General features: G+C 44.0%; 1 protein-coding gene across 1 annotated transcript; it reads right to left on the bottom strand.

Moving 5' to 3' along the window:
• LOC124405803 (guanylate cyclase 32E) lies at nucleotides 1-27,373 on the bottom strand. The gene is made up of 23 exons (XM_046881018.1): nucleotides 27,320-27,373; nucleotides 20,103-20,306; nucleotides 18,588-18,785; nucleotides 16,700-16,822; nucleotides 15,570-15,765; nucleotides 13,231-13,308; nucleotides 11,744-11,991; nucleotides 10,734-10,879; nucleotides 7,934-8,084; nucleotides 7,731-7,821; nucleotides 7,192-7,403; nucleotides 6,565-6,744; nucleotides 6,291-6,395; nucleotides 6,087-6,158; nucleotides 5,015-5,180; nucleotides 4,734-4,941; nucleotides 4,388-4,522; nucleotides 4,212-4,324; nucleotides 3,762-3,913; nucleotides 3,533-3,631; nucleotides 3,270-3,414; nucleotides 1,599-1,697; nucleotides 1-1,523 (listed from the first exon to the last, which is right to left on the bottom strand). Exons 2-23 carry the CDS (start codon nucleotides 20,289-20,291, stop codon nucleotides 730-732), a joined length of 3,900 nt encoding a protein of 1,299 aa, XP_046736974.1. The 5' UTR covers nucleotides 20,292-20,306; nucleotides 27,320-27,373; the 3' UTR covers nucleotides 1-729.
• Nucleotides 27,374-27,500: the final 127 nt, after the last annotated feature.

Genomic DNA, 27,500 nt, shown 5'->3' with positions numbered 1-27,500 from the left:
ACTTCAAAGATGCTCAACCGGAATGAGAGGACCATTAATTTCGGCCTAAAATTAGTCGAAATCGGAATGAATTAAGGGCGACAGGAGTAAGAATGTAGAAAATCGTAACGACGCGAAACTAAAACGAGCGCGGTGAAATTTTGTCGAGTTGAGCGAAGTTAAGTATTAGAGAGAGAAAGAGGGATAGAGAGAGAAGGAGAAGGAGAGAAAGCGTTTCGACTCGACTAATTAGCGAAGTGGGGGGGACAGGAGAAGAATGAAGAGGGTGAAGGATTAATATAAACGGACTAATCAGTGTGATCCGCGTTATTTAGCGAGCCGGGTACGAGGATGGGTGGATATTTTTAACGCGTCGGTCGTAGGTATAATGGAGGAGCAGACTTTGGTACAGGACACTTTATTATGTCATTTAAATTTACCGGCTTATTTATGACGGGAATAAAAACGGCGCATAACGAGCCATTACGTCACCTACCCTCATTCGGTGAGATTAAGATGAAGTAAAGATTTACTGTGACTGGCTAGAATAGCAATACCGCCGACTTGCTCGGCCCCCGCAGCTTTCACCGGCATTATACCGAGCTGCGGAAAAGCGGGAGGTTAGGACGATATTTTCCAGGCGAAGCAATATCGCGAGCTGCCCCCGCGATAAAGCAAACAAACCCGCGCCTTTATTAAAGCTCAAAAAACACAAAGCGGCCGAAAATGCGGTGACACTCAGCCACTCAGTCAGTCGGGACACTGGCTGGACGAGTATATGAGCGGGGTGGAATCCCACCCGTCGATTTCCTCCGTCGACTGGGTGTCGCGACGCAGAGCGTCGACGACCAGAGAACTGTGTCTGGGGCTGCTGGGCGCGGACCTGCAGACCATCTGGAGGCCCAGATTCGGCTTGAGCCGGAAATTCCGGGGCCCGATACGGCCGCAGTCGGTCCGCAGTACCGGAACGCTTCCGGCCATCGGAAACCCGCCGTTCATTTCAGCGCGTAAGACTTCCGGTTCCGCGTTGAGGATCGACGGGGAGGGATCCGATTCGCAGAGCTTTTCGACGCATGGACACGACGAGCTTGCGGAGCGCATCGTCTCCATGCATCCGGAGCCTCCGAGGCCGCAGGACGGACGTTTTTTGCAGGGACTGTTGTCGGCTATGGATTCGAGCCGATTTCCGCTTCGCTGAGTCTGCTGGTCGAGCTGATCCGAGCTGGCGAATCTCAGTCGCTTCGGGGACTCGCTCGAACACCTTAGGAAGGTCTTTCTTACAAGGGATTTGTTCTTCAAGGAGCTCCGGGGCGCCAAGGACTCTCCGGTGGCTGAGACTCCTCCGCAGGACGACGGCTGCTGCGTGCGACGGGCTAACCGTTCCTTCGACCTCTGCTGTTGGAGGAACGGGTCCTCCCCGATGAGCCAGTAGGTCAGACGGTCCCCTTTTCCCTTCATCGAAACAACGCCCCGTTCCACCAGGTAAAAGCCGCCAAGCTCGTCCAGAAGACGTTTCGTCTCCCAGCTGCAGTGGATCTTCAACGCTGTTAGAAAATTCAGAAACGATTTTTATTAACAATTTTTAGAACTCGAGGTTCTGGTTTACCGCAGGTTCTTACGTTGGCCCGTTGATTCCATCCGACTCGCTGTGTTTACTGTGTCACCGAAGAGGCAGTATCGCGGCATCTTTAGACCAACGACACCTGCGCAGACTGGTCCTGTTTTTTAGAAAAAAAAAAAATGAAAAAGAAAAAACGATTGGTTCAGAGGAGTGTCGGGTTTTTAATTATGGAGAACATACGACAATCGCAATGGTACAATTGGACAACGTGACTTCGGAAATTCGTTCAGGAGTTCTCTCTGAACACTGACATTCTGGAATCTTTATTGCGAAAACTCTTTCCTTAGACATCGGAAGAAACGGTGAGTTTTGTTTCTCGCCGGAAATGTCTTGAATTGTAAGAGGATAGGCGGTAACCGGATTCCTAGAAAGATTGCGATGTTCCTCTTATACTCTTTGGTTCCTCCTATACCCGCTCTAGTGAAAAGTGGTGCTTTTTATTCGTCTCAATAGAATAGATGTCTTTCAAGGGCGATTAACGGGCACATTGTTGTCTAACTGATGTTCCGGATATTATCTTTCGAGGGATTTACGACGTCGATTCACAGTCTTCGATGGCAAATTGGACCTTTAACTGTGCTGTTGGGTTGAAACAAAACTTGGTCATTCCACTCAAAGATTCTTCAACCATCGAAACGTCTCGATTCGTACGAAATGCACCCAAAATACAAGAAGGTGTTTTAAACTCGCGAAAAGTACTCTTCAAGGAAAAATAATCAACGCGAATGAAATATTGCCGAAAGATTAAGCCGAAGAAAGGATGAAAGTTTCGGTAGCACTATCGGTATTTGTCTCAGTAGCAAGAGACCAGAATAGCATTGCACTGAGCCAACACCTCGCATGGCAGCGCAATGAAAACTGGAGTCGTGATCTGGTTCCAGAGAACAGGGATTTGGACATCTACGTGTTGTTTCCGATGCCTCGACTTGGTCGTGAATCACTTCAAAGACGAAAGGATATAGCACCTCGCTTCGACCAGGGATATGGAGAACGAGAATAACCCCAGCAGACTGTAAGACCGAGGCGTTAACCTGTAGCGTAATGCTTTTTCCACATGTATTCTGTTAGGTACTAAACTACAGAGATGTAGACAGCTCCGAATCTTTGCCATTACTCCGTATCGGTTGAAATCATCATCATTTTCCAGCCGAAGAAATGGGCCATAACCCAAAGGCGATGGGCGCTCCCGAGCAGTCCAAAACGACTGACGTGAACGTTCCGGCTATTCTTGTGAAAAATGGTTTAACTGCGAATGCGGAGAATGTGTTTCATGCTTCGGGCACGATTTATTGACCAGCCCGACACGGTAATGGTAACAGATTATCATGCAATAACTATTCTTGTTTCCTTGACCACTCTGGAAACTCGAATAATAGGACTATCACGTTCTCTTTTCGAGGCAGTCCATTCGCCGCAGAGTTTCGTGCCTGTTGTTTCTCAGCTTAAGTAGTGTGCACGTGAAGAAAAACAGGCTCAAAAAATCTAAACATTACCCCGTGAGCAACGGTGAGTTATGGTAAAAGCGGTCGACATATTTGTGCGAATGAAATTCCGAAGTTGATACAAGTACACAGCCTACGTTGCCAAAGGATTGAAGGAAGGTTGCGAAACGAATTTGCATCTAGACGATATACATATTGCCCGAGTGATATACGGTATCAAGACTCACCCGAATGAATACCGATGCGAAGTTGTAGCTTGTCGAGAGGTCTGTGACGTATGCTGAACTGTTTGACAGCGTTGAGAAGGCACAAAGACATCGTGGCAACTTCGCCCGCGTGCTGATTGCCATTTCTGATGGGAAGTCCACTGACCTGTAAAAAAGAGAATAAGAATAAAGACGGACAGGAGAAAAACGCGACGTGGAATCCAACCGTCGACACGGTGACACGAATCCACTGTTGCAGGTCTGGGAGGGAGGGAGGGACTCACCACCATGTAAGCATCTCCGATCGTCTCCACCTTGTACACGTCGTAGTTTTCTATCGTCGAGTCGAAGCACGTGTACAGGTCGTTCAGGAAGTCGACCACCTAGACGCCAACACGTATGTATATCAAACGGTCATTCCATCAGAGTTGAGCTGCCGTTAGAACCGCCTACCGCTATCGCAACCGCGCCCTGCACCGCGACAATACTCTCATGTACGCACATTCCACGAACCTGCAACGGTGTGCTTTCCGCTGACATCGACGTGAACCCGACTATGTCGCTGAAGTATATTGTCACGCAGTCGAATCCCTCCGCCTCGACTTTGTGCCCCCGTTTCAACTGCTCGGCGACGTATCGTGGAAGCATCTCGTACAGGAGCGCGTCTGAGGATCAAGCAATGGAAATGGAAAGCCGCCTGGTAATGGAAGGATCTCTGGTTTGGGGGGAGGCTGACATCGACATGGTGAACAGTGACAACTTGATGCTCACTCACCATCAGCACTACATGGTTCACCGTGTCAATGCCAGTCATTGAGCAGAACTTCACGGTATTGATAAGTTATATAGTCTCGTGCAGAGGTTGGGATACATTACTTCTAAAAAGTGCACCCTAAAAACATCTCGTCGATGAAAAAATCTTAACATTTTCTCCAGTTATTCGTTGTTAAAAATAAGGGTAACCTGTTTTTTTCTTTTCCTCGATCAGCTGATCGGTCCTCTCATCGACGAGTACTTCTAAATTCGTAGCGTATTTCTCCATCATCGCCATCATGTTGTCGAATATATTTGGTTTCCTGAAAAACGAAGGCGAATAAAGTTCCTGAATGAATGGCTGACAAGTTCAACTTCGTACTTACATGCCTTTTTTCAGGGGACGTAGTCTGTTTCTGACTACTTTAAAGTCTGGTCGATCGTCCGGGTTCTCTGCCCAACATTCGACCAAGCAATCTCGAACGAAGTCGAAACTGTTTTCCAGCTTATCGAACGGCGGTCTGTGAAGAAGAAGAAAGTCGTATAATATATAAAGGGAAAAGAAGCGAGCGATAAGAATGAATGAAAAGACCTGAAAAGGCGTTTCTCGAAATCACAGCAGGACCCCTGGCAGTATCGAAGGCTGATTTGCATAACCATGGATACACGATGGATTCGAGATTTACATACATACCTACAGGAAGACCATGTGTTACATGGGCATAAAGTTACCTGTACGGTGGCTTCCCCGGTTCGCGTGTGATAACTCTCTTCAGAATCTCTGGAGCAGACAAGTCGGTGACACCAAAAGGCCCGTGGCGTCCCTGTATCTCGTAGAGAACAATCCCGAAGGAATACACGTCACCCTTCTGGTAGTCCCGAATCGATGGTTGTCTTATTTGGGGTGAACGGAGAAGTTCTGGAGCCCGATACAGCAGCCCTGCAACCGACGTAACGAGAACATGACGTTGTAGGGTGGGATGAAACGTTTCGTAAGTCGAACGAACTTTTACCTTCGTATTTCTTAATTATATCAGTCGGTTCGCACTCGGCGTTTCTCTTGAATTCGCGGAGACCAAAGTCCGCAAGCTTTACCACCCAACGGGAGTCGACAAGACAGTTCGACGTGCTCAGTGCTCCGTGAAATCGGACCGGCGACTCGTGAAGGTATATCATCCCCTGGAAAAACGAAAGAGAAGAATAACATCATCGAGAAAGAAGTGAGAGAGAGAATGGGAAAGAAGCGAAGGAAAAAGCCGGTTTCGACGCAATGTTCTCTGAATTCGCTTGCGCAAGCAGTTTGAGTTGAGTCGTTATCTTTCGAGTCGTCCGATCGACAGCGATTTCCTCTTGAGAAAAGGGGGCATCCCCCTGACACTGAGGTTTTCGGCACGGAAGCTCGGCACCCGATTGAGACGTTACTGCTGACGATTCGTATTAACGACGGGATATAGAGTTATATTGTTACTCGAGAGGTAATTGGTTCGCCGATTTTCGTGGAGCTTGACAGAGTCCCGAGTTCACGGTCGTCCGGATCCCGGAATGTGCGCGAGTGGATTAAACGCGATTCTGGTAAAGGTAATTAAAATCACGAATGGCATCTTAATTCGTTTTTACGTCAGACTCGTTATGGCCCCGAGCAGGAAGCTGGCCTGGAGAACCGCTTTGCGCCAGAGTTTTCGAAACTTCTGGCTTACGCCCCGCTTCCTCGCATTAAGAAGGAATCCCCGTGATAAAATGGAATGTCCTTGGCTCAACTAGATCGTTATTCATTCCGTGAATAATTACAGGTAGACTAGTAGTCCTCCATTTTTCTATTTCCTTTATCCGCGTGAATTTCAGTGGCAAAAGCTTCCCCCAGAATATCCGGTAGGTATAAGTAACTTGTATGTACGAGAAATCGTGAAAGCGCTTCGCCCCGGATTACGTCAGCGGGTAAAACACAAGTGACAAACGACTTGGCGAGGTCGATCAATCATCGCGAGTCAGCGCAAACCTGAGTAAGTACCAGCCTACATTATCCGTACGAGTATATATGATTCAAACTTGCGGATACGCGGGCATTAAGACGACGAACTTACTTACCCTGATAATGTCACCGACTAACGAAGCTATGAACATGTTATCCAATTTGACGTCCTCGTTGTCTAGGATGTCCTGCAACCGAGATGATTTATCATCAGCCGCTGCAGCCGTAATTTTCTTGGCTCGCCGTCTTACAGTCGGTGTCCGACTGTTGCAAGGCAAACATAATTAAACAGGTAGAAATAAGACTGAGAGGGTAGTCACCTTCAGGCTTCCTCTCGTGCAATATTCCACCACTATGCAAATGTTGGGGGGATCAGTGCAGGCTCCGATGAAAGCGTTTAAATTGTCGTGCCGCAAATCCCGCATCTGAAAGTCATGAGTTTCTTTTGCTCCTCTTCGTTTCCCTAACTTGGTTTGAAGTAACCGAGCAACTTTGTATTTACTACAGCAACAGGTATCCATCAAACAGAGATCAACAATGCGGCACTAGTACGAACTCCTCCCGCCCTCGGCTTATAAAAATTCAACTGCTCACCATTTTCAGCTCCTTCTTCATCTCCCTGGTGATTTCGATAGATTTTTTTCGCACCTTTTTCACCGCATAAATTCGCCCCTTGTAGACTCCAATTTGAGTGAAGATAGTTGAGTAGCGAAAATCCGCGTCTGGGTTCGAGCTTAAAGACACTTGACTCGTTCTCATGACTGGCTGAACCGCCTAAAATACATTCGCTTTGATTAGCCTCGACTCCGCGGACTACCGCCAGCCACCACATCGTTAGTCCGCTCTCAGAAAGATCCGGAATCAATTGCAGAGTGATCTCGAGATTCGAGTGCCAGAGCTTTGAGAATCAGGACGGCGTACAACCGTAACAAATTCTGTTAAACGACTTGACTCAAGACTGCTTCGTCTCAATCGACTAACTAAGTCATTTACCGATGAGAATTGAAACTACCTATTCATAATCCGGAGTTTTTTTTTTGTATGATTTTCTTTTTGCAATATCAACAAACAACAAAAGAAAATCATAGAAATAGCATCATATTTAAAAAATGAAATCTGCAGAGTTTTCTGGCACATCTCGATGCTTCCTCGGCTGATATATTCGAGTTTCGCGTTTAAAATCGTCACGTGATCGTATAAGTCTTGAATGATTTTTAAGACCTTGACATTTTTTGGGTTGACGTCTGTCTCGCTCTTAGCGGAGGTTGCTTCGTCCTCTTGTTCCTTGACCTGAATTTCCTTGTAGTTGACTTTCCACAGAAGCGAGTCAAGTTCCTGCTCGTACCGCCAGTTCCTGTAGAGCACCAGGGCCATCCCAGTTAGTATCAAGAGCATTCCCCCCACGACGCCGCCTACTATTTCACCAGTGTGCGCTATACCGAATCACACAATGGAAAACCTTAATCGGGTCGATGTCGAACCTCTGACTTCGATTCTTACATACAACCATCGTCGAACTATACGTTGTTGAGGGTGTTTACCAGTGAAAAATGGGTCTATCCCCCGTCTTTCCGTCTTACCGACTTTCAGTCCTTCCAGCGAGACTAGATCATACATCGCGCCCTGTTTTGCCGACAGTAGGTAAAACAGGTAGACAGGAAGACCTTGACTTCGATATTCGCACAAAAAAATCCTTCATACATACTTTTGGATTTCTTGCATTATACACTTCTACGTAATGATTGTATTGTTATACGTACACTTGCACTTTTCACCGTGGTAGCCGCAGTAGGGTTCCGCAATTGGTGGCTTTCCTCCGATCCAAGGTATCTTCTTGGTTAAACGTAGTCTCTGTTATTCCCAGCAAGGATCAGCGGAAATTTCAAAAGTTTAAAGGATTAGTAATCGCGAGAATGCGGAGAGCGCAACTGTTTGTGGCTTCGATGTAAAAGGCGTGACTTACTGGCAAACCGGACTTTTCCTCCTTCCCAACGAAGTAGCCGATTGGATAAAGGCCGAATCTGTCCTCCCCGTCGTCCTTTGGCTGATTACCAACGGCAATTATGGAGTAATTGCCCTCAGCGTCGCCGTTCTCGTCCATGTAAACCATGTACCTGAAACAAGGAGAGTGTAGCGAGTTGAGCGACGTCATTTGCCGTTCAGGTATGATCAATCGATCATTATTCCTCGTCGGCTGGCACCTATGAGGCACAAATTAATGCAATTAATCCTTGAGCGTAGGCATCGATCGGTTTGACCCTCACGCGGGATTGAGTTACTACACCGAATCCGAGACGCTCCTTGAGTCTCGAGGCAGCTTCCGGAGGTGATCCGGTTTAAGCGATAAGATCGCGAGGCCTCCGCAGTCCGGAGGCTCATTAATTAGCTGAATATTAGACATCCCGACGTCTCGTCGACGACGTTATACCTACTACGGTTGGCTCGATCATCCCGCCCGCACGTGTCCAAAGTTTTTTTTTTATACGCGCCCTGATGTTTTGCGGGTTTGGAGAACATCGTTCGCGTGCTTAATTCCCGGATGTAGCGATAAGGGCGAAAAGTTTTCGCGATTCCACAAAAAAAAAAAGAAGGGGGGGGAACAAATCGGCAACTTGACGCGAAATTTCTCGAATGAACCGCTAATCTCGATTCACGGTGATTGCTGGCTCGATTCCGACAACGAGATTACCCAAATTGAGAATGCCTGCTACCAAAGAGTTCAAGGATCTCGTTCCCGACTATCAGGTTATCGCGGGTTTAGGCGAGTTCGCGATCAGCGCCATTCCTTATCTTTACAAAAGTCGAATCCTCATCGCCGCGCGTGTATCGCTTGAGTAGGCACGCGAGGCTGATTTCGGAGCTTTCGAGTGTCGACGAAATCGCTTTGATAGTGGACTGGAGAGTGATGTAAGCTTGGCACTGCCGTAATACCGGCGTGTTTTATTATTAGAACGAACGGCGTAATTTTTTTTCCTCTTCCTCTTTTTCCGAGTTTTCCGTGTATGAGTGGGGCTAGGCATAGACTATACCGGATACCCGTGTTATAAGTATACCTGTATAAGCGAGACGCGCTAATGGCGATATCGGTTATTCACCGTGAGCTAAAATAAAGTTGGCTGAAATAAAATATTCTGTAAAAATGACGAAGATCGGTGGACGCGAAACGAGACTCTAATTCGTCAAATATCGGGATTCTGATGACCGGAAACTCCCGGCCATTTTCCTCTTCCGCCACACGCACCCCCGGATCCGGACGCAATAACGGCGGCTCTGATTTTCACCCCGAGATCACCCGGCCGTGTTCGATTTGAACGACCCTTAATCGATTATCGTCTACTAGACACGTGCTCGCTAGCAACGAGAGCGTGGTGGACCTCCACCGGTGATGCCGTCTTCTATCATCGATTCAGAGAACGGATGAATGAACGTACTACGACCGAGCTATAAATAAAAACCGCGGCCATACGTACCGGCGGAATATGTGAGGGTATGAGAGAAAAAAATTGGCCAGTTTTTGTATCAGGTGCAGAACTTTTCCGCCACATGCGTCGATGTTTCAATTTTGCCACTTATTTATTTTCTCAGACTCGTCATTCGTGTCTCCTGATTATATTTTATTCAACGGATAATACGTCAAGCTTCTCACAGATGTTCGAGAATCCATTTAAAAACGATTCATACGTATATAATGCATGAAGGTAGGTGTAATATATCGATACTATGAGTAATAAGTAAACGCTGTGATTCATTTCGTTCTCTCCGTTAATAACAGATCTCGTTCAAGTACGAACTAGCATTACGCCGCTGTGGTTGGATCAAAACTTTTTATCAGCTATTCACGGTGCTTGAATATTTAACTCTTGATTTTATGAAGTTTATACGCAGGATTAAAGCAGATCGGACGGTATGTATCGTTATTACACACGCGAGAAAAGTATACTTTGAGCGTGTACAGCCGTCAATACAGCTTTTATTAGCTTCAACCATCCGGTTGGACTGTTTGAAATAACATAAAAATTTCCGAGTCATTAGCTGCCAGAGCGAGAAAATTGCGGAAACGCTAACGTAATTTTGGGGTAAAGAAAAAGGAAGATCACATTCCATCTCGTTTCAACATCCGTTAAACTATCCGAAAAATTATGTTAGTTTAAAAGTTAGTTTAATTTTTACAATGATCCAGAAGGTTCGCGGAAAAATTTATAATGCAAGTCTATAAATTCAGCAACGCATTTCGAAACGTGTTGCCGTGTCGGTTCTCAACCCGAATTTAAACACGGGGCAAAAGCCGTGTTCAGAAAATTTTAGTAGATTCTACTGTATCAACTAAAATTTTAAATCTATAACCAAATATAACCTCAGGTTTCCTGTCATTACTGTTCTGCCGTATTTCAGGATCAAAAATCAATTTTCTGTTCCATTTTCAAAAAGTCCTTAAATAAGATGAGTGTCCCACTTATTGACTTTGTCCCAATCATTGACCTTCTTTCGTTGTATCTATTGAAACCTCAGTTCTAGAATTACCAAAAAATAAATTTCCAGTGTCTCACCCTCTAGCAATCGGTTTTAATTATCACGATTCGTGGCGTAAATTTATAATTCTGAAAAATAAAAGGTTCAATAATTGGGTCTAAGCGTGCCAATAACTGATACACTTACCTCACCGTATCCACGAAAAGAAAGGTCGAAAAATTCCCAAGAACGTTGCATTAATTCTCGCAGAGAACCTAAACGCTTCCAACGTCCATTCCCAACAGTATACATACCCCATGGCACTGCGATAGTGGACCCCCCGAAGGGCTGCCACCATCCCTCTGCCGTCCCTTGGGTCCCTGCCCTCGTCGAGGGCCTGCAGCAGGGTGCGCTCGTAGAGGTGAACCGCGTCGTAGAGGTAAGACGTCTCGGGTCGGATCTACCTTAGAACAGCAGAGCGAAGGTATGAGATTGCGGGACGTAGTTATTACGTCGAGGATCAAGAGCAGCCGTTAACAGGGTCTCGAGTCGCCTCTCTTCGGCAACGAATGGATTCTGAGCGGTGAAAAGACGCGACCAAGAAGAAGACTGGCGGGTTTTTTATATCCCAGCCTCGAATCTCGCGCCAGGAATGCCCCGCGAGCATGGAGGTGGACTGACTGACTAAATTTTTCAAGAAAGTCGGTTTCACAGAGAAGTTTTGATATTTAACACTGAATGTAAGAGTGCCGAGGAGTAATGCCGGCAAGGAGAATTTCTTTGAGTGATCAGTTATTGAGATATCGAGTGGAAGTGTGGAGATATTCTCAATTATGTCGAGGTATTTTTAATATCAGCTTTGAAACTCTATAGAATTTGGAAAATTTGATTCGGCTAGCCTATCTGTGCCAGGTTATAACATCATCCAAGGCATGCCGATCGCTTGAATCTCAGTTTTTTTCCTTTCTTTTTTTGGTCACCTAGCTATTTGCTTTTCGACCTTTGATAGTAAAGCTTGAAGGATCCTCTTGGAAGGTATTCTGCGATCGATCATCCCGGAATTTATTTGACACGATCATGAGCACTGAGCCTGCTGGATAATGTGAGGGATTTACGTAAGAAATGAGGGTAAAAAATGACGTCAGCGCGGCGGGATATCCGGATGAAAGATTGTTTCAAACAAATCAGGCGCGATAAAATTTTAAAGAGTCGTTTCCGGCGTTCGAAAATTATTGGAATAGTGTTAAATCGATAACTCTAAGAAAATAAGAATGGAAACTAGCAAAAAAAGGAAAAAAATTGTAACATTCATGTTTCCAGTCACCGGAAAAAATCCGTTGACCACATCCAAGGGATTGGTGAAGTTGAACGGCGGCTTTCGCCTGTACTCGTCGATCTTTCGCGTCAAGTTTTTAAAGTTGACCGCAGGAGGTGACGCGACGATGCTGAAGTAGCTCTGGAAGGCTCGTATTATCCCAAAATTTGTCTCGTTCTCCAGCAATCCTCTGAGATATTTCTCCGGGGATTGTTCATCGTAAGCTTCAAGGTCGACACCGACCACCCAATAATCCCCTGAAACAAGACACAGGAGAACCGTTTGATCCCAGAATTAAATCCGCCATCCATTTCGGAGACGTGCAGACGCAAATAAACTGCGTCGCCTCTTGGTACGAGGAAAATCACCGCAAAGCTCGAGCGTGAGAAGCGAATTTTGACGGGGTGGTGGAGGCCCTACTGGCGTAACTCGCGCATTTGATATTCCGCCGGCACGTCGCGTCCGATGCTTGTAATTTCTGGCATTCCACACGTTTCGCCAAGTAAAACAGGCCGACGGATTCTCAGCGAGCATTATACCTTGATACACGCGTTGGTTACACACGAATTCCCGTATTATACCTGCATAACAACAGGCGAATATGAATCCTCGCGCGTTATCCGGGACAAAAAAAGCATACTTTTAAGCTGCTTTCTCAACTTGGCTGCTCAGCGAGTGCCCACGTGTTCTTTGGCTAAAATTATCACCATCATCACTAGTTAGTTCCGGCTTGGGTCGCCCGGCAATTTGTATAACGACGACTAAAACAATAATAATAATCAGGAAAACACGAAAGCATGCGTTTGGAAAAGCTAGAAAAAAAATAAGAGCGATAAAACCGGTCTATGGTGGTCAGATTTCGCTCTCGACTTACTCGTGTAAAAATAAATTTCACGCCGACTGACTAACCGACGGAATAATATATAACAACTTTTGAGCTAGACGATGCGGGAGATAGAAGAAAAAAATAAGAAAACATGTATATATATGTATGTTACGTGCATAATCGTATTACATTGTGGACGAGGTTCGAGTATCGATAGATTGTCGTACAAAAAATTTCGGGACAAAAAAATTGAAAGACATAGATAGAAAGGGAATTGGATTCAAGCTGATTGCATCTGGTATAGACAATGTGGTAAGGCTTCCGGTTATTAGCTCCCCCTTTATATCTCGACTTGGGATTTTTCTTCCATCTTTTTTTTATCCACCCGGTCCACGATAAATTGCACTTCAAGTAAGAGAGCAGTCCGCCGCAGACGAAAAACATTCATATTCCAACGACCGGGAAATAAGGTTCCACCCCGATTTTCCCCCTCTGTTATTCTATCGCGCAGGTGGTTTACGTATTTGTCTCTGCGGCAGAAAAGAACCGCTTCAGCAAACCCGCGATATACATATGCATTACGCAAGATGATATATATAATACAGATAATATATGTATCGCGTACCTGTAACGCGTGATAGTTAAGTAACGCGAATAATACATTGCGTACCATTTTCCAGCAATTTTCTCTCGTCCAAAGCCATCAGTAATCCAATATGGTCGTAATAATTGCCGAGTATCACGTATACTGTAACAGAGTAAAGAGATAGGGAATTACTTACGAGTTGATTGATTCGTGACTGGACGATATAGTACGTGGGAAAACAGATATAAACGTGAAATGAAAAATGACGCGCGTTAGCCAGTGATTATTGAAAAATATTTTTGCAGACGTTCACGTCCCGCCATCTCGTCACGATTCACGCGGGTGAATTTCACGTAGACGCGAGGACCACGAGGCTAGTTTTGATTTATTTTCATCGAGAATAGAAGAGAGTATAGTGCCTTTACACAATAACTCTTAAAAACATCCCGAGAATAGATATTTAACGAGCAATGAAAACCGGCTGACCATAACGCGACCGCAAAGAGACCATCAGACGCCCGATTTGCCTACACAATTCTTCTTTCTTTTGTTACTTTTATTCTCTCTTTTCTCTCTGAACATCTGTCTCATATTCGGTATATATATATATATAATTATAATAAATTGCGGAAATTTTTAAATATCATCAAATGTTCCTGCAATTTATATGCATGTACTCTATGGTGTTAGACGGCTTACGCACGTATATTCTCGCTCAGGTACGTGCGGCACGATTTGACGTGATATTAAGCCACCACGTGGCGTTGCTTCATGCATTGGATTAGGAGAAATGCCATGCGGGTTATCAGCTGCTATGCAAAGCAGCTAAACGACGTGCGGAACGCGTCGCGACGCCGAGTGTGGGTCCTCCTCCTCCTCTTCCTCTTCCAGCATATTGGTATAATCGTGCAGTCCTCAGTCCTCCCTCCTTCGCCCCAATTGCGAATCGACCTAATCGCAATACCTGCGAGCGATTCGATTCAGCGGGAATAACTTGGCCAATTTCCATCAAATGAAGCCAAATTTTAAAATTCGGTCAATTTAAAGTGCAGGTTATTGATAATTATTTTCCTAGCTTTTCTCTCCCATTTGTGTAAACTGTAAAGTTGAGCATTTGACAGATTTTTGAGGGCTCCCATTCGTTGAATCGTTACCCGCAAGTAGGGCTCACTCACGAATCAACTCCTTATTTTTATACCCTGTTGTCCGTTTCAATAATTTTTCAAATAAAATCCGAAAGTTTATTTGTTTCGGAATGTCGACGAAATTTTATATTAAATTTTATATATCGCGTGTCTCGTTCGAGCCGGTACAAGTAAAGTTTCAAATTTTGATCTCGTAGTATATCTGGAAGGTCGGACAATAATAAAATGTTCCCAGTCTGGTTGTAAGAACAGTTATTTTTTACATATTATTATACATGTATGATATTCTAGGAGGTAATTGAATGGAAAGGCAATAATGACGAATCAAAATTGAATTGAAAAAAAGAAAACTTTGACCTCCTTCAGTAACCTTTAACCACATTTCCCGAAACATCATATTTCGCGTGTATAAGCCTGTATTATACGTCGAGTTATTTACAGCCACGATAGAAATGGACCACAATTAGGTGCGTGGGCAGTAAAAACGAGTTTCCAGTAAAACAGATAGGTTTTAAAATAGACGTGGGGGATAGCAGTTGGCGGGGGGAATACGTCGTAGTGAGTGGAGCTCATCAATCTGCAAGTTGGTTCGATTGAATCGTTATTTTCCCATCAGGGTTGTTCGTTGGCGAGATCATGAAAGAGATAAGACGATAAACGTAAAATGAGAACCGAGCAAAAACGTCCTCGCCTCGGGGCCTCGTTATCCCTCGTCGAAAACTAGCGGCCATAACCAACTTGTCGAACGTAAGCGTACGGGTACCTAAGTAAGTAGGTATAGCTGCTTGCATGTATTACCTACACGTATGCATACATGTAACATATATAATGTATATATAAATATATATATATAGATATACATGCAGAGAGAGAGAGAGATTCAACCGTGAACTCGTCAAAGCATTTCACATCGACCGAACCGCAACTTTCCAACTGACTCTCCGACTTTTTTTTTCAACTTTTTCTCTCTTTTTTCTTCCGTCTCCATCTCCTTCTGCTCCGTGGTTTTTCCCGTGACATATACGACAGACTGATTGATGCTCCTTTCCAAAGAGCGTCGCAGGTTGTCAAATTACGGGCAACGGTAGAAGGATGGAGGGTTATTTTTTTAGTTGTAAAATACGGAGAGTGAAAAAAAAGAAAAGAAAAGAGAAATTTTCAACCTCTCCCCCCCTCCATCACCCTCTATAACCGAATAATTATTTTTGCCACCTACAACTAAGAACTAGGAAGAACCTCGTGGGCACGTTGAGGTTAAAAGCAAAGTAGTTTACTCACTCCGTGTCTCGTGGTAGGTGTCCTTAACGTGCTGATGAAAAGGGTTGTCCACGTAGGTGTGGAGGTACGGCTCGCCCCAGCATTTCAACGAGTTCAGGGTTATGCCAGCCGTGTCAAAGGACGACAGGATCGTCTCGGCTACAGTAGACATCTTGTTGAATTCGAAGAGGGTGGAGTTCATGTACATGAAAGTCACCTGTTGCACGCGAAAGCGGTAAGCGTGTAATAGAAATCAGTCGTATTATAACCGAGATTTCCCCCGCAATACAGACCGACCCTCCTATTTTCATCCCTAAACACCACTTCACCCACGCACTCTGGCGTACATTCGCGTTATATCGGGAAATTGGAGACGGGCACCAGGTTCTCGAGGTGAATTTCGAGAGGTCCAAACAAGGATTTGGGATCCCATTCAACCGGGGATGTTTGCACGATTAGTACCCACCGTGCTTTCACCCTGCATGCATTGTATATGGATGAAGGAAAGGAAGAGGCGAGAATGAGGATGGCGAGGAGGAGGGGGAGGATTTGGTATACATTCACCCTCGCGTTCCGAGGAGCAAACACGGCGTCGTCGTCACCCTCCCTTCGGGGGACGCAACACGCGGCGTCGGTTTCCCTCGAGTTTTGCACACTTTTTTACCCGCGACGCGTCACGGCCTTGAGTGACGCGCAACGCACCCCGTGAGCTTAAATCACCGTCATTCAATACCTCGCGGCCCTGCTTGAGCGGCCTAATCGTTACGGGGGTGTCGAATTCCACCTGCTCGATTATTCTCCCATGGGAATAAAGTGTTTTCGCGAGAGATTCTGCCGGGGATTAGGGATTTATTAGGTGCCGAGATCGTATCGTCTTGTAAAGGTGAACCTGACAGGTGCAAAGAATGTTTATTTATTTTTTCGAGGGGGAAAATATCGTGCAAAAAGAAATTGGCCCTACAGAGACGATGCGTTATTTCTCATCCGCCTATTTTGAGAGGCGATGGACCCTTCGTCTATTGTTGGTGGAAGGGAATCTTGGAACGAAGGGATGCGGATGCAGGAGTGCCCGTATATTTGAAATGAAATCGAGAGTAGAAACTTCAGTTGAATTGGGAGGAAATCGTTTCCTTACAAAAACCAAAACTCACTTTGGTCCAGTTGAAGGCGAGCAGGACCGAGACGACCGATTTGGATATCTGGGTGTCCGGTGGTCGGGTTCTTGCGAAAGTTGGAAACTCTGCTTTGTCCGAAGTTTCCCGATGCGTGCAAAACTGCGTAAAAAGAAGGAAAAAAGTGTAATATTATGTGGAATACAGAGTTCAGAACTTGTTTATCGACTATCCATGCAGCCGTTTGGCACACCGAGGCGTCAACAGCTCGTCGTTAGTTCGATACTGCAATAAAAACTTTCTGACGGACTGGTTCATATACTTATACTCTTCACTCCTCGTCCCCTCAGTCGTCCGGCTGTGTAAATACTTGAAAAATCTACGAGGAATCCATTTTACGGAAAATCGAAACCCGTGCAACGAGAGTTTCCATTTCCTACCCTTCGCGTTTCTCCATTATATGTAGAGTATAAAAAAGGAAAGAAACGAGAATGAATAAATGAGGCGAAAAACAGCAAGAGATAACGACGGTGAGAGTAAACTAGTTCTGCATTTGCATTTTCCTTGCGGTTTAGGCAGCCGGCTCTGTGAACGCCGCGGAAAAACAGCCGTAAGTGAGGTGAGAAACTCGGTTAAAACGTTTCTGTGAAATGGCCTTCATGCACGCGGAAACGAGAGCTCGAGACAGGCATGCTTTCGCTGAAAAATATATCGCCACGGTACGAAGAGAATGAAAATTAAGTCACGCGTCCCGCTGTTGTTGAACTGCAAAGCTCGCTGAAATTCAGGAAATACATGCGGCAATATATCCAACTGCCGTACTTGGTAGCAACGTCAACCTACAGCGTAAGCAACGTCGCGGCAGAGCTGCGGAATACAGATAGAAGTAAAGCTGGCAAAGTGCATGCAGCAATCTCTCGGAGCGGGAATTTAATTAAAGGAGTTTCTCCGCTGGTTCTTTTAAATCTGTAAAAACTCCGGTTTAAGCTACGTAGGTAGGTACCGCAGTATTTACGGGGGCAGTTTAATCGGCACCAAAGCTCGTCGATCCTTCGCCCCCTGCAAGCTGACCCAAAAATCCGTCGTCAGATAAGCTCGCGGTTCGTTCGTGCGCGGTTTCCGCGATTTTATCGGCCCGGCCGACCGGAAGTCGGGAATAATCAGAGCCAAGAGAAGCACGGACCTCCCACTGGCTTCTCTGATGTGAAAGACGCCTGCAACTCGAGGCACGAAGCACTTTCTGAATTACTGCCAGGTTTAGAACCCCGGCGACGTCTACTATCTCGAGTATAATTGCGACCTGACGAAGTCGTAACTCCGACCCTCGACTCAACTTTGGTAATTCGTTATCAAAGTGTCGCGTGATGACGCTCAACGTATACACGCAGACCTATATTCCTTGTGTATTATGTGCCGTAATTGCACGCGAATTCAGGAGACCGAACGGTAACCAACAACTTTGACAAATTACGATAGCACTCGCTTTGTCTTGTAAATTCTAATCGTAACTCGGAATGCGAATACAAATCTGTACGACTTGTTATCCTCGATTCAGCTTATCGACGATCTCAAATTTATCTGCATTTGTTTTTTTATCAGAATCCATCGGTATTGTCTAATCATATCTTAGTAGTGAAATTACTAAAAATATCCAAGCCCTTCGCAATTCGTTCAGGAAACTGTTCCTTACGTTACCCCGATTTTCATCTCAATTCAGTACAAATCATACACAAACATAACAGGCCTAATTTGCACGGTATCGAAATTCTTCAAATTCTTCAAGTGTTCTAGGACCCTAAGTAAACTACATAGTAAAATCCAATCAAGTGTATAAAATCGTTTGTCCCAATTAATTAGCTTAATTAGATTAATTAGATACCAAAATCTGATCTTGGATGTGAATAAGAGAGGATGAAAAAAAACTTACATAGGAGATCATGGGCAGGTTGAAAGCAGCGGCCATCCGTCCCTCGTGAATGCAAGTTTCCTGGGGTCCGATGTAGGCGCTGATATTTTTGGTCCATAGATCGGCGGTCATGAGAATGCTGGTCTCCTCTTCGCCGTAGGTCTCGGCGACAATGAAATCGAGTTTGTGTCCTCGTTTCGCCAATTCGCCCGAGTTAACCTTTCGAGTAAAAAGCCCGACGGGATCCGTGATAAGACAGGTAACGAAAGCTTTATGGAATTTATTAGATTTCCCCGAGTTTGGCAGACACTCTCCCCGCCATTTCAACCACTGATTTCTGTCGATTGTGCGGGGCAGAAAAGCCTTTAGTCGACTTTTTCATCCGGCACGTAGCCAATCACGGCTCCCTTCGGAAATCGGGCTTTCGGGTTATGCGGGCCCCCCGCATACGTACAAAAGTTGCAAAATTAGCAAACTAACTCACACCCGATTCGTTCCTAACTCGAGTAATTACGCTGCGGGCTTGTCGGCCGGTCTGCATTAGCTGCGTAGGTACATGCGAACGTTTCAATCCACTTCAAATAGATACCGCACGAGATTTAGGCAATTGATTAGTCACGGTGACTAAGCCATGCACGACGTCTACTGGTTATTTCGAACCGTCGAATCGTTTTTAAACGCGATATTCTATTTCAAATGTACTTAGCTGGAGGGCCTGGTTCGAAAAATTGAGCAAATTTTACATCCCATTTTTCTTTAACGTATTTTTAAAATATTGGCAAACTAACGGAGGAACATTTCTCTTTCACGCGTATACACAGCGTAAAGTTCAATTTTTCAAACTGACTAATCGAATCGTTACGTGGAGTAAGAAACTTTATTTTACCCAACACGCAAAGGCGAACTTTTATTCCGACTAGAAAATATGCCCGTCTTTTATCAAGTGAAATTTGACAAAGTATCGAAGCTTGAATTATGATGTACACAGTTTTGCTGTTCATCTAAATACTAAGATGATGCGAATAAGGCCCCACTTAACGTTTTGTCCACGTAAATTCTGAACAATAAAAAAAAATTGAAGGTAGGCATACCTAGTTATCGAAATATTTCTTTTCATCGCAGAGGGTTGCGTCTCTGGACGACGCGACAGAAGAAGTCGAGATATCGAGGGTGAAAGGGTGGCCCACAATCAGCAGGGAGAGTTTGTTGAGTTTCAGGTTTCAGGCTTGTTTAAAAATCTGTTAATTAGAGAACCGACAGTCCCGCGAAGACGAACTTGATTAGCGACTTCGCGAATTATCTCGACGAGTAATTATGAAGTTTAAATGCCTCCCTACTTTCCGTTTCCTTTTCAATCTTCTGTTTATCACGGGATTCTATCGTGAGTATTTTTCCCGGAGAAACCGGCGCGTTTAAAGCTCCCTCGAATCACCAGACGTATATACATACATAACGTGTAATTAAACTCGCATCAAATTGCAAACTCGATTTACGCCTCGGATCGAGGGCTGAAAAAGAATAAAAAATCTTCCTCACCTCATCCACCGCGAGGCTTATCGCCCCGGAAATTAGGAGGCCGGGTCTCTGGTACTCCATGTCTTCGGGTCTCCGTTTCGAGCCGGTGATGTAGCCCAAAGTGAACGTCCTGGCGTCAACACCCCCGAAAAACGAGGCGAGCAGAGCCGTCAGAAGGACACATGTCCGCCTAGCCTCGATTTGTCGCATGCCAAACGGTGGAATCTTGAATTTGAAAATAGAAAATAGAAACAAAAACAAGAAGTCCCGCAAAAGCTCTCCCGATTGTCAGCCAGAGTCAAAACGTCCGGGGGAAATGAAGGAAATTTTCAATTTTCGCCTGTTTTCTCGAGGATCAACTAAGACTGGAAGTTCAGCTCCTTGTTTCACCTCGTCGGTCGCCGATCGCAAACTGGGAAATATCGGGCCGTCTAGGCAGGACACTTTCGGTTACTCAGGGACTAGAAGTGCGCCGCTATGCGTTCGTAATGGATAAAACCGGTAAGCCACGTGGGGTCGCAATAAAGACAATCAGGCACCCAGAGCGACTTGTGCGCGTCGCTTTTTCACCCCCGGGAGTCTCGCGCTTTCACCCAATCCCGAGGGAATTAATGGATCTTCTTTTTAAACGTCGATGAATTTAGCCGCAAGCTATGCCCTGCAGCTGTTGGGCCAATTAAACTAATCACGACGATCGCGAAGGTCGCTTAAATTTTTCTTCCATCTCGACTTGCGTAATTTACTTTCTACTGTAAATCTCTCGGTAATCGGAAGAGCGGCTTTTGATCGAGGCACGTGGCGGAAGCGGATATAAACTTGCGTGGAAGTTTAACATATTACGGCGTATCAATCTCTGGCGCGAATAATAAAACAGCCAAGTTTCATCGTTGGATTTAATTTTACGATGTAGCGTACGAGTCGTGGCACGTGTGTATCGTCTGCAACCAGATGGCTGACCGATCTATCGATTCGGGGATCATTTCGTCGTGCGAGATGCCGATTATTAGATGCCTATAATCCGAATACATTTTTATCCGCGCTATTACACTCATACACGCAAACGCCCAACGTGCGTTTAACAGGCTAACTTACGACGTTCAAGTTGCACATATTCCTCACGGATAAGTTTTGCAATTATCTCAAGTGAGAGAAAAGAGTGAAAATGAAAGGAGAGAGTAAGAAAAAGAGAATAAAACCTGCCAATTAAAACGGCGCGTCTGCACTCACCGGAATACGGAATTACTCTCGTTTTGTCCGCAAGTTTTGCTGCAGGCGCGCGACAAACCGAAGCGAACGTATTACGGATAATTATGCTAATTAAAAGATAATCGGATGAATCTAATTAGCTCAAGAGATTTCAGACTCGATATTCTCGGGTATAATATTAATAAAGTCGTACAGACGTCGCGCGGATTTTACTCAAAACTGGTTTCATAAATCGGAAACAGTCCGCGCCGATTTCAGTAAATCACTTCAAGCTTTGGGTGTAATTTGTTCGAGGCTGAATTAATTCCCGTGAAATTAAAAAGCGGACAAAGTTAAACGAAAAATTATATTGCGCGAGATTTTCTCTCTGGCTTTAGCGATCGGTTAAAAAATTGACAGCAATCGCGTAGTTGGTCCACTTTATCTCAAAAGCTGCCGCTGCATGGTCTCCGATATTCCTCGGGCTAATAATTCTACTTCGCGAACGAGAACGCGACGAAATTCGAGTTGCTGGTTGGAGCAGGTAATTAAAAAATGCTCTGAGGTGAGGTGAGGCAAGTCGGGACCGTTAAGCTAAGCTAAGCTGCCGATTTAGTTGCTGGTAGAACAGAACATAGAGAGAGAGAGAGAGAGAGAAAGAGAGACTTGCGTAACCTGTAGACGCGTCTGTCAATGCCCTCTAAATTGTCGTTGCGCAATCGCGTTACATACGCGAAACGCGTATTCACCACATTCGTGTGTTCATATTATACCTACTAATATCATACGTGAGAGCGTGAACTTTCCGGAGGTCTTTACGGTTAATTTATCCGTTCACCATAAGTGTATACAGGCGATTCCGATCCCCGGTTGTTGCCAATGTTCAATATTTCGACCGTTTGTTTTTCTTCGCTCTTGCAAATGCTCGAATCTTCGAACAAGTGTGTCTTCTTCCCTGCTCTCTCGGTATTAATAACACTCTTGGTGACTATTTTAATAACACATCAAACCCGACCGCGAACCGCTTGCCCGATAGCTTTGGACGTATGTATGTGTTTTAAATACATGGACTCGGACTCAGTTGCGCAATTTGAACAGACCTACAAGCTTAACGCACCTGCGACAAGGTTACGCGCTTCTCAAATCATCTTTTGGCACCTTTCTGCCTACTGGACGTCCAGCGATTCCTCTCGCACACGTGTCTCAACGCCCAGCTTACAAGACTTTTTATTATACTTGTCAACCGATCACCCGCAGGCTGATCATATTATGGGGGAACGCTTTCAACGCTTCCATTTCATGTGTCTTTTTTACCATTCAACACCGTTCAAACTGCTGGATAAATTTGTCTGTGAACGACTTTCCTGTGATGTAGGAGAATGATTCGTTTAGGATTTAGCACGATTTCATTTCCACGATTTAATCTAGGAGGATTGATTGCAGTGGGATTATGATTATTGGCGAATTACGATATTATTGATGTATGAGCTACTATATTCTCTCTCTCTCTATCTATCTTTTTCTCTCTGTGGTTTCGCCGAATTTATTACACTCCTAGTTTAAAATTACGACGTATCAGGTTCCGTGAATGTGGGATTGAACTAATTTCAATGAAATTTCCGCGATTCCTTCGCGACAGGATTGATCGTTATTAAGCTCTAGACGATCGGGTGCTTGGCAGTGATTCAAATATCTATATATTCGGAGATATTAAAGTTTGACAAATGTGAATTTTTCTAGTTTTTAACAACCCGAATCGATTCACGGTATCGAAATCATTGGGAAATTAGGAGCTAGACAAAAAGTCTGTATGCTTGTGTTATCCAGCGATGAGCGTCAATTCTGTTTTAGATACTGATTGAAACTGACGCCTGTCAAATATGCCGAGTGCAAACAAGCGGCGGGTTTATATTCGTTTCTCCCGCTGATACATTAACGCTTTTGCTCTCTTGGGATGACGCAAGACATTTTCTGCCTTAGACAATTTTCGGAATTTCTTCACGAAGCGCTGAAATGAAATTCTTGTTGTTATAATTTTCCTTCTTTTTCCCGGTTCGTCAACCGAAAGATCCGGCTGGAATTTTAACTAGGTTTACATAATTACTTTGATAAAATCCATCTTATGCCAAGGATATATTATATTTAATATTAAACCGTAGTAACGTCCTACAGGATGAGAAAATGTACACACCTATGAAGAAAATATTAAGCTCTCAATCCCTCTAAGCATGGCTTGAGTCTAAACCGGAAGGGAAAGCGATGCGGTAATAAATATCCTCAAGCTACACGAGGAAGAGCCTAGACCTTAAAGATTTTATATCTTTTTTTGGAGTCACCAATATTGGCGGTATATTATTTTCCCGCCTTTGAACCGATAAAACTAAACACCGAGCGGCATGCCGGGAGTTTTTGAACGGTCAATTTTATCTTACGCTGTATCTTTTTGTCGCGTATAATGATAACGACACAGGCCTTCATGAGTTTTATGAGCGTGTGTGATTTGCGAATTATCGTTTTACGAGTCAATCCGTTATACCGTGATCTCAGCACCTCATTATCTCCTTTTTCCGTCCAGTTACAGTATATATGAGACTATGAAACGCCGCTGGCTATTCTATTTCGCACGTCGGATTTCGCACGAGCGCATAAATCGAACCACTTGAAACCTCGCGAAGTAGACTCGAGCTGCACGGAGAAACCTGCGACTTTTCCCTCGAGTGGTGAAATTCTATTCCCAATTCTTCCGCGAATCCACCCCAATGACGTCACCGCCTTGTCGATGTTACTACGCGGATTTTGCAGGGTCAAAGCTCTCGGTTATTGGGCGAGGGTCGGAATTCCGACAGTGACGAAACCTCTTCTTTATCATTACGTCGAATTTCATTGGTTAGCCGAGTCGACATTTTTTGAAACTCACATGAGGAATTGGAACGATTTATTTCAAAGATTATCGATACTTATAGAATCATCGGAGGTTTGTACTGCTTAGATTTCTTAGCATTCTGCAGATCTGATATTAGAATTATTCAGAATATTACAAAATATGAAATCTCAGAGTTTCTTCGTCACTTGAATTCGCTGAGGTGATCATCCGCAGATCCACATTCTTGGAACGATATAAAATATATACAGATTGACCAAGGTTTCGTAATTCTTCGCCTAGTTTATCGTGATAATTATTTCTCAGGTTTTATTCCAGGCAGTTTTGCTTCTTCCGGGACGCAATCTTCGGCTGAAAATCTGCGGTAGAAGAAAATTTGCATATTTTTCGATGCACGAGAGCGATAGGAGAACCCAGCAATGAGGCACTGTTTGTTATCGCGCGAAATATGCGTTGCGTGGGGAGAGATCGAAGATAATGGGAACTCGGGAGCTCGGCTGAATTTTCGCTTAACGTTTAACGCCGTCGTCTCGGAACTCGATCGTGCATCAGTCAACGAGCAAGTCTAGTGAAAAATTAAACCTTGGATTTTCCAGGCGATTCTCGCCTATCCGCGTCGGCCACCCGCTCCGGTATTTTCCTGTGAATCCTGCCGAACTGGGGCCAAATCGGCTGCAGGAAATTCGCGAGCACATTTGACACACGTGCAAAACCCATTTTGGATAACGTTACAGCGCTCTCGCCAACTCATCTCAGATATTCTCACCCGTTCTCGTATGATATGCGGAAAATTTGTAAACGCGTATGGAAATATAAGGCGCGGATGCAGGTTCCAGGGGGAATCCAGATTTCCTTTGATTTATCAAGCGATCGGGGTAAGAAAACTTCGAGAAGGTGGAAAAATGGGCAATTCACTTGAAATGATACATATTTGTCTTTGAAAAAATTACTTCTCTTATGATCGGAAGAAACATGCAAGGAATCATCAAAATTGGTCAATTATGTTGGTTGACTGGAAATTGATCATTATCGTCAACTTCATTACGAAATACGATCTTGTAAAAAATACAAAACTGAGGTACTGGAATCAGAGGCAAAGGCTGAAAAAGCTTTGAAATGGTTAAAAATCAAGTAGATTCGTTCGATTTCAGTCCATGATGCACATTTTGTTCAGAAGAACTCATTGATTCTGTACAATTACTGGAACATGTTTTTTTTCGATAGACAATTTACTAACTAATCCATTCGGTGATCGTAATTAATATCGGTAAAATGTTGTAAAATTAAATATTTTACAATTCCAAAATGATATAAACAAAAAAAAAAAATTGCTTCAGTGAGTCTGGAGAAAATAGTTTTCTCAATAAAATTAGACGTAGTAGAATGAAATTAAACGAATCTACCAGATCTTTAATCATTTTTATAAGTCATTTCAAACGAAGTATCAATTTCTAAACTTTCGTTCACTAATTCCAGTATTTTGCATATTTTTATATTCAACATATCTTTGTAACTTATATGGGAACATAATAATTTAATGAATGTATATCAGTGTATGATTTTCTCATGATAAAATCACTAATAAGCATCGATATTTTACCTACCAATTTACTTAATTAATAACACGATCTAGCAACGGGATTTCAATTATCCCGTAGGAATCTAAATCTAAGATATAAATAAAGATGCCGATATTCAGAATCCTCGATTCATTCGAAAAAGAACATTTTTTAACGATAAGATCGAGTTGTTGAAAGTTTCATGCAACGGATACGCTATATCAGAAATATGACCAATTTTCCGAAATCAATTACTTTTCTAAAGACTTAAAAGAACCGCAACAACTAAAAGTAGATCAAACTTAGTTCCTCATATCTGCACGATAATCGATAACAACTGAAGTAGATTTCACAATCCCTGATATTTCAGATACCCACTGATTTCTCATACAAGCGACTGATTTCTTTGACAAATAATTACCGCCTCACCGAATTCGTATTTTCGGGATTAATCAAGACAAGCCCGAACCAAAAAGTCTAGTTCTTCAATCTAGTTCGATACCAGGAACGCGGAATTCCGGGATTTCACGTTCTGAAATTGGATTGGATTGGATTCCTCGATTCCAGATGCACGTCAGCCATCGTGAAGTGATTCGCTGCCGGTATCTTCACACTCATCCGAATCCACAGACGCGATTCGCATACCTCGTTTCAATCGCCCCGGGCTGTCATCGCGAACCCGGAGTGAAAGAAGGAGCTACTCGCTTATAACGACGCTCTAAGTCTACTAACTTACAAGCTATTACTACACCCGCTCACCTCTAATAGCGTTTCAACTATGTCACATGTGAATCTCGGTAGCGGAGCAAGCATCAAAGAGCGTCAAATGCATACGTATATGTATACACATGCCGGTTAAACTCATCATCACTGTGCAGCTTCAGCTGTCACCACGCTAAAAACGAAGGCGTTAATAGTTTGCAAACTTGGCCGATTTTTATGTGACATCGCGGCTCATTCAGCGCGAAATTTGAAAGCGTGAAACACTCAGGTACGCACATATTTGCATTGAACTAATAAAATCGTGCTCCTCGTTTTATTTTCCATCCTTTTGCACTATAGTAGTTGTGTAAAAATCGCGTGAAGCTAAAGAAAAAATGGATTCCTCTGCGAGAGATGAGAGGAATATTCTCGGCCGATTACGTCAGGATTGCAGGACGATTCGAAATTGGCGAATTTCTGTACATTCAAGTATAATTAAATAGCTGCAGCTATGACTATACCGTTCAAGATCCAGACAACGAGGCTATTTACGGACTTTCATTTTCACACCATAAACGTAATCGGTTCCGTGTAGACCTTCTGCAAGCTTACCGCACTCGTGCATGCAATCGCCTTTCCGTCTGCATAGACAACGCGCATTGACGGAATTTATGCAATCACTAGTCAGCCTTGTTCTTATTCGCGCTTCTTCACCCCTTCGTGATTTGAATTAGGGTACACCGTTTGCGATAACTCTTCATCGTGTATCAGGTACCTTGTTTACTGCTTTCTAATGTTTACCTATAGAAGCTCGAGTTGGTTTCATCGAGGATAAAAATTAGGAAAATTATGCAGTTGATCGAAGGAACTAATTCTAATCTACATCTTTTTTTTTAGCCGTGTAATCTTACCTTGATAACGTGACAGTTTCCTGATGCGTAATATCGACGATGAATCTTCTGCTTTCCGCTTCGATCGTATGACTGAAGAACTTTTTGGAAGAAATTGAAGCACAACTTTGTTGAATTCACTCCGACAGAAAGTCTCTCCTGCATTACCGATGCAGATTTAAAATCATACTTTATACATATT

Source organism: Diprion similis, chromosome 4 (assembly GCF_021155765.1).
Source record: "Diprion similis isolate iyDipSimi1 chromosome 4, iyDipSimi1.1, whole genome shotgun sequence".
Lineage (NCBI taxonomy): Eukaryota > Metazoa > Arthropoda > Insecta > Hymenoptera > Diprionidae > Diprion > Diprion similis.
This window is presented reverse-complemented; position numbering and strand designations above follow the sequence as displayed.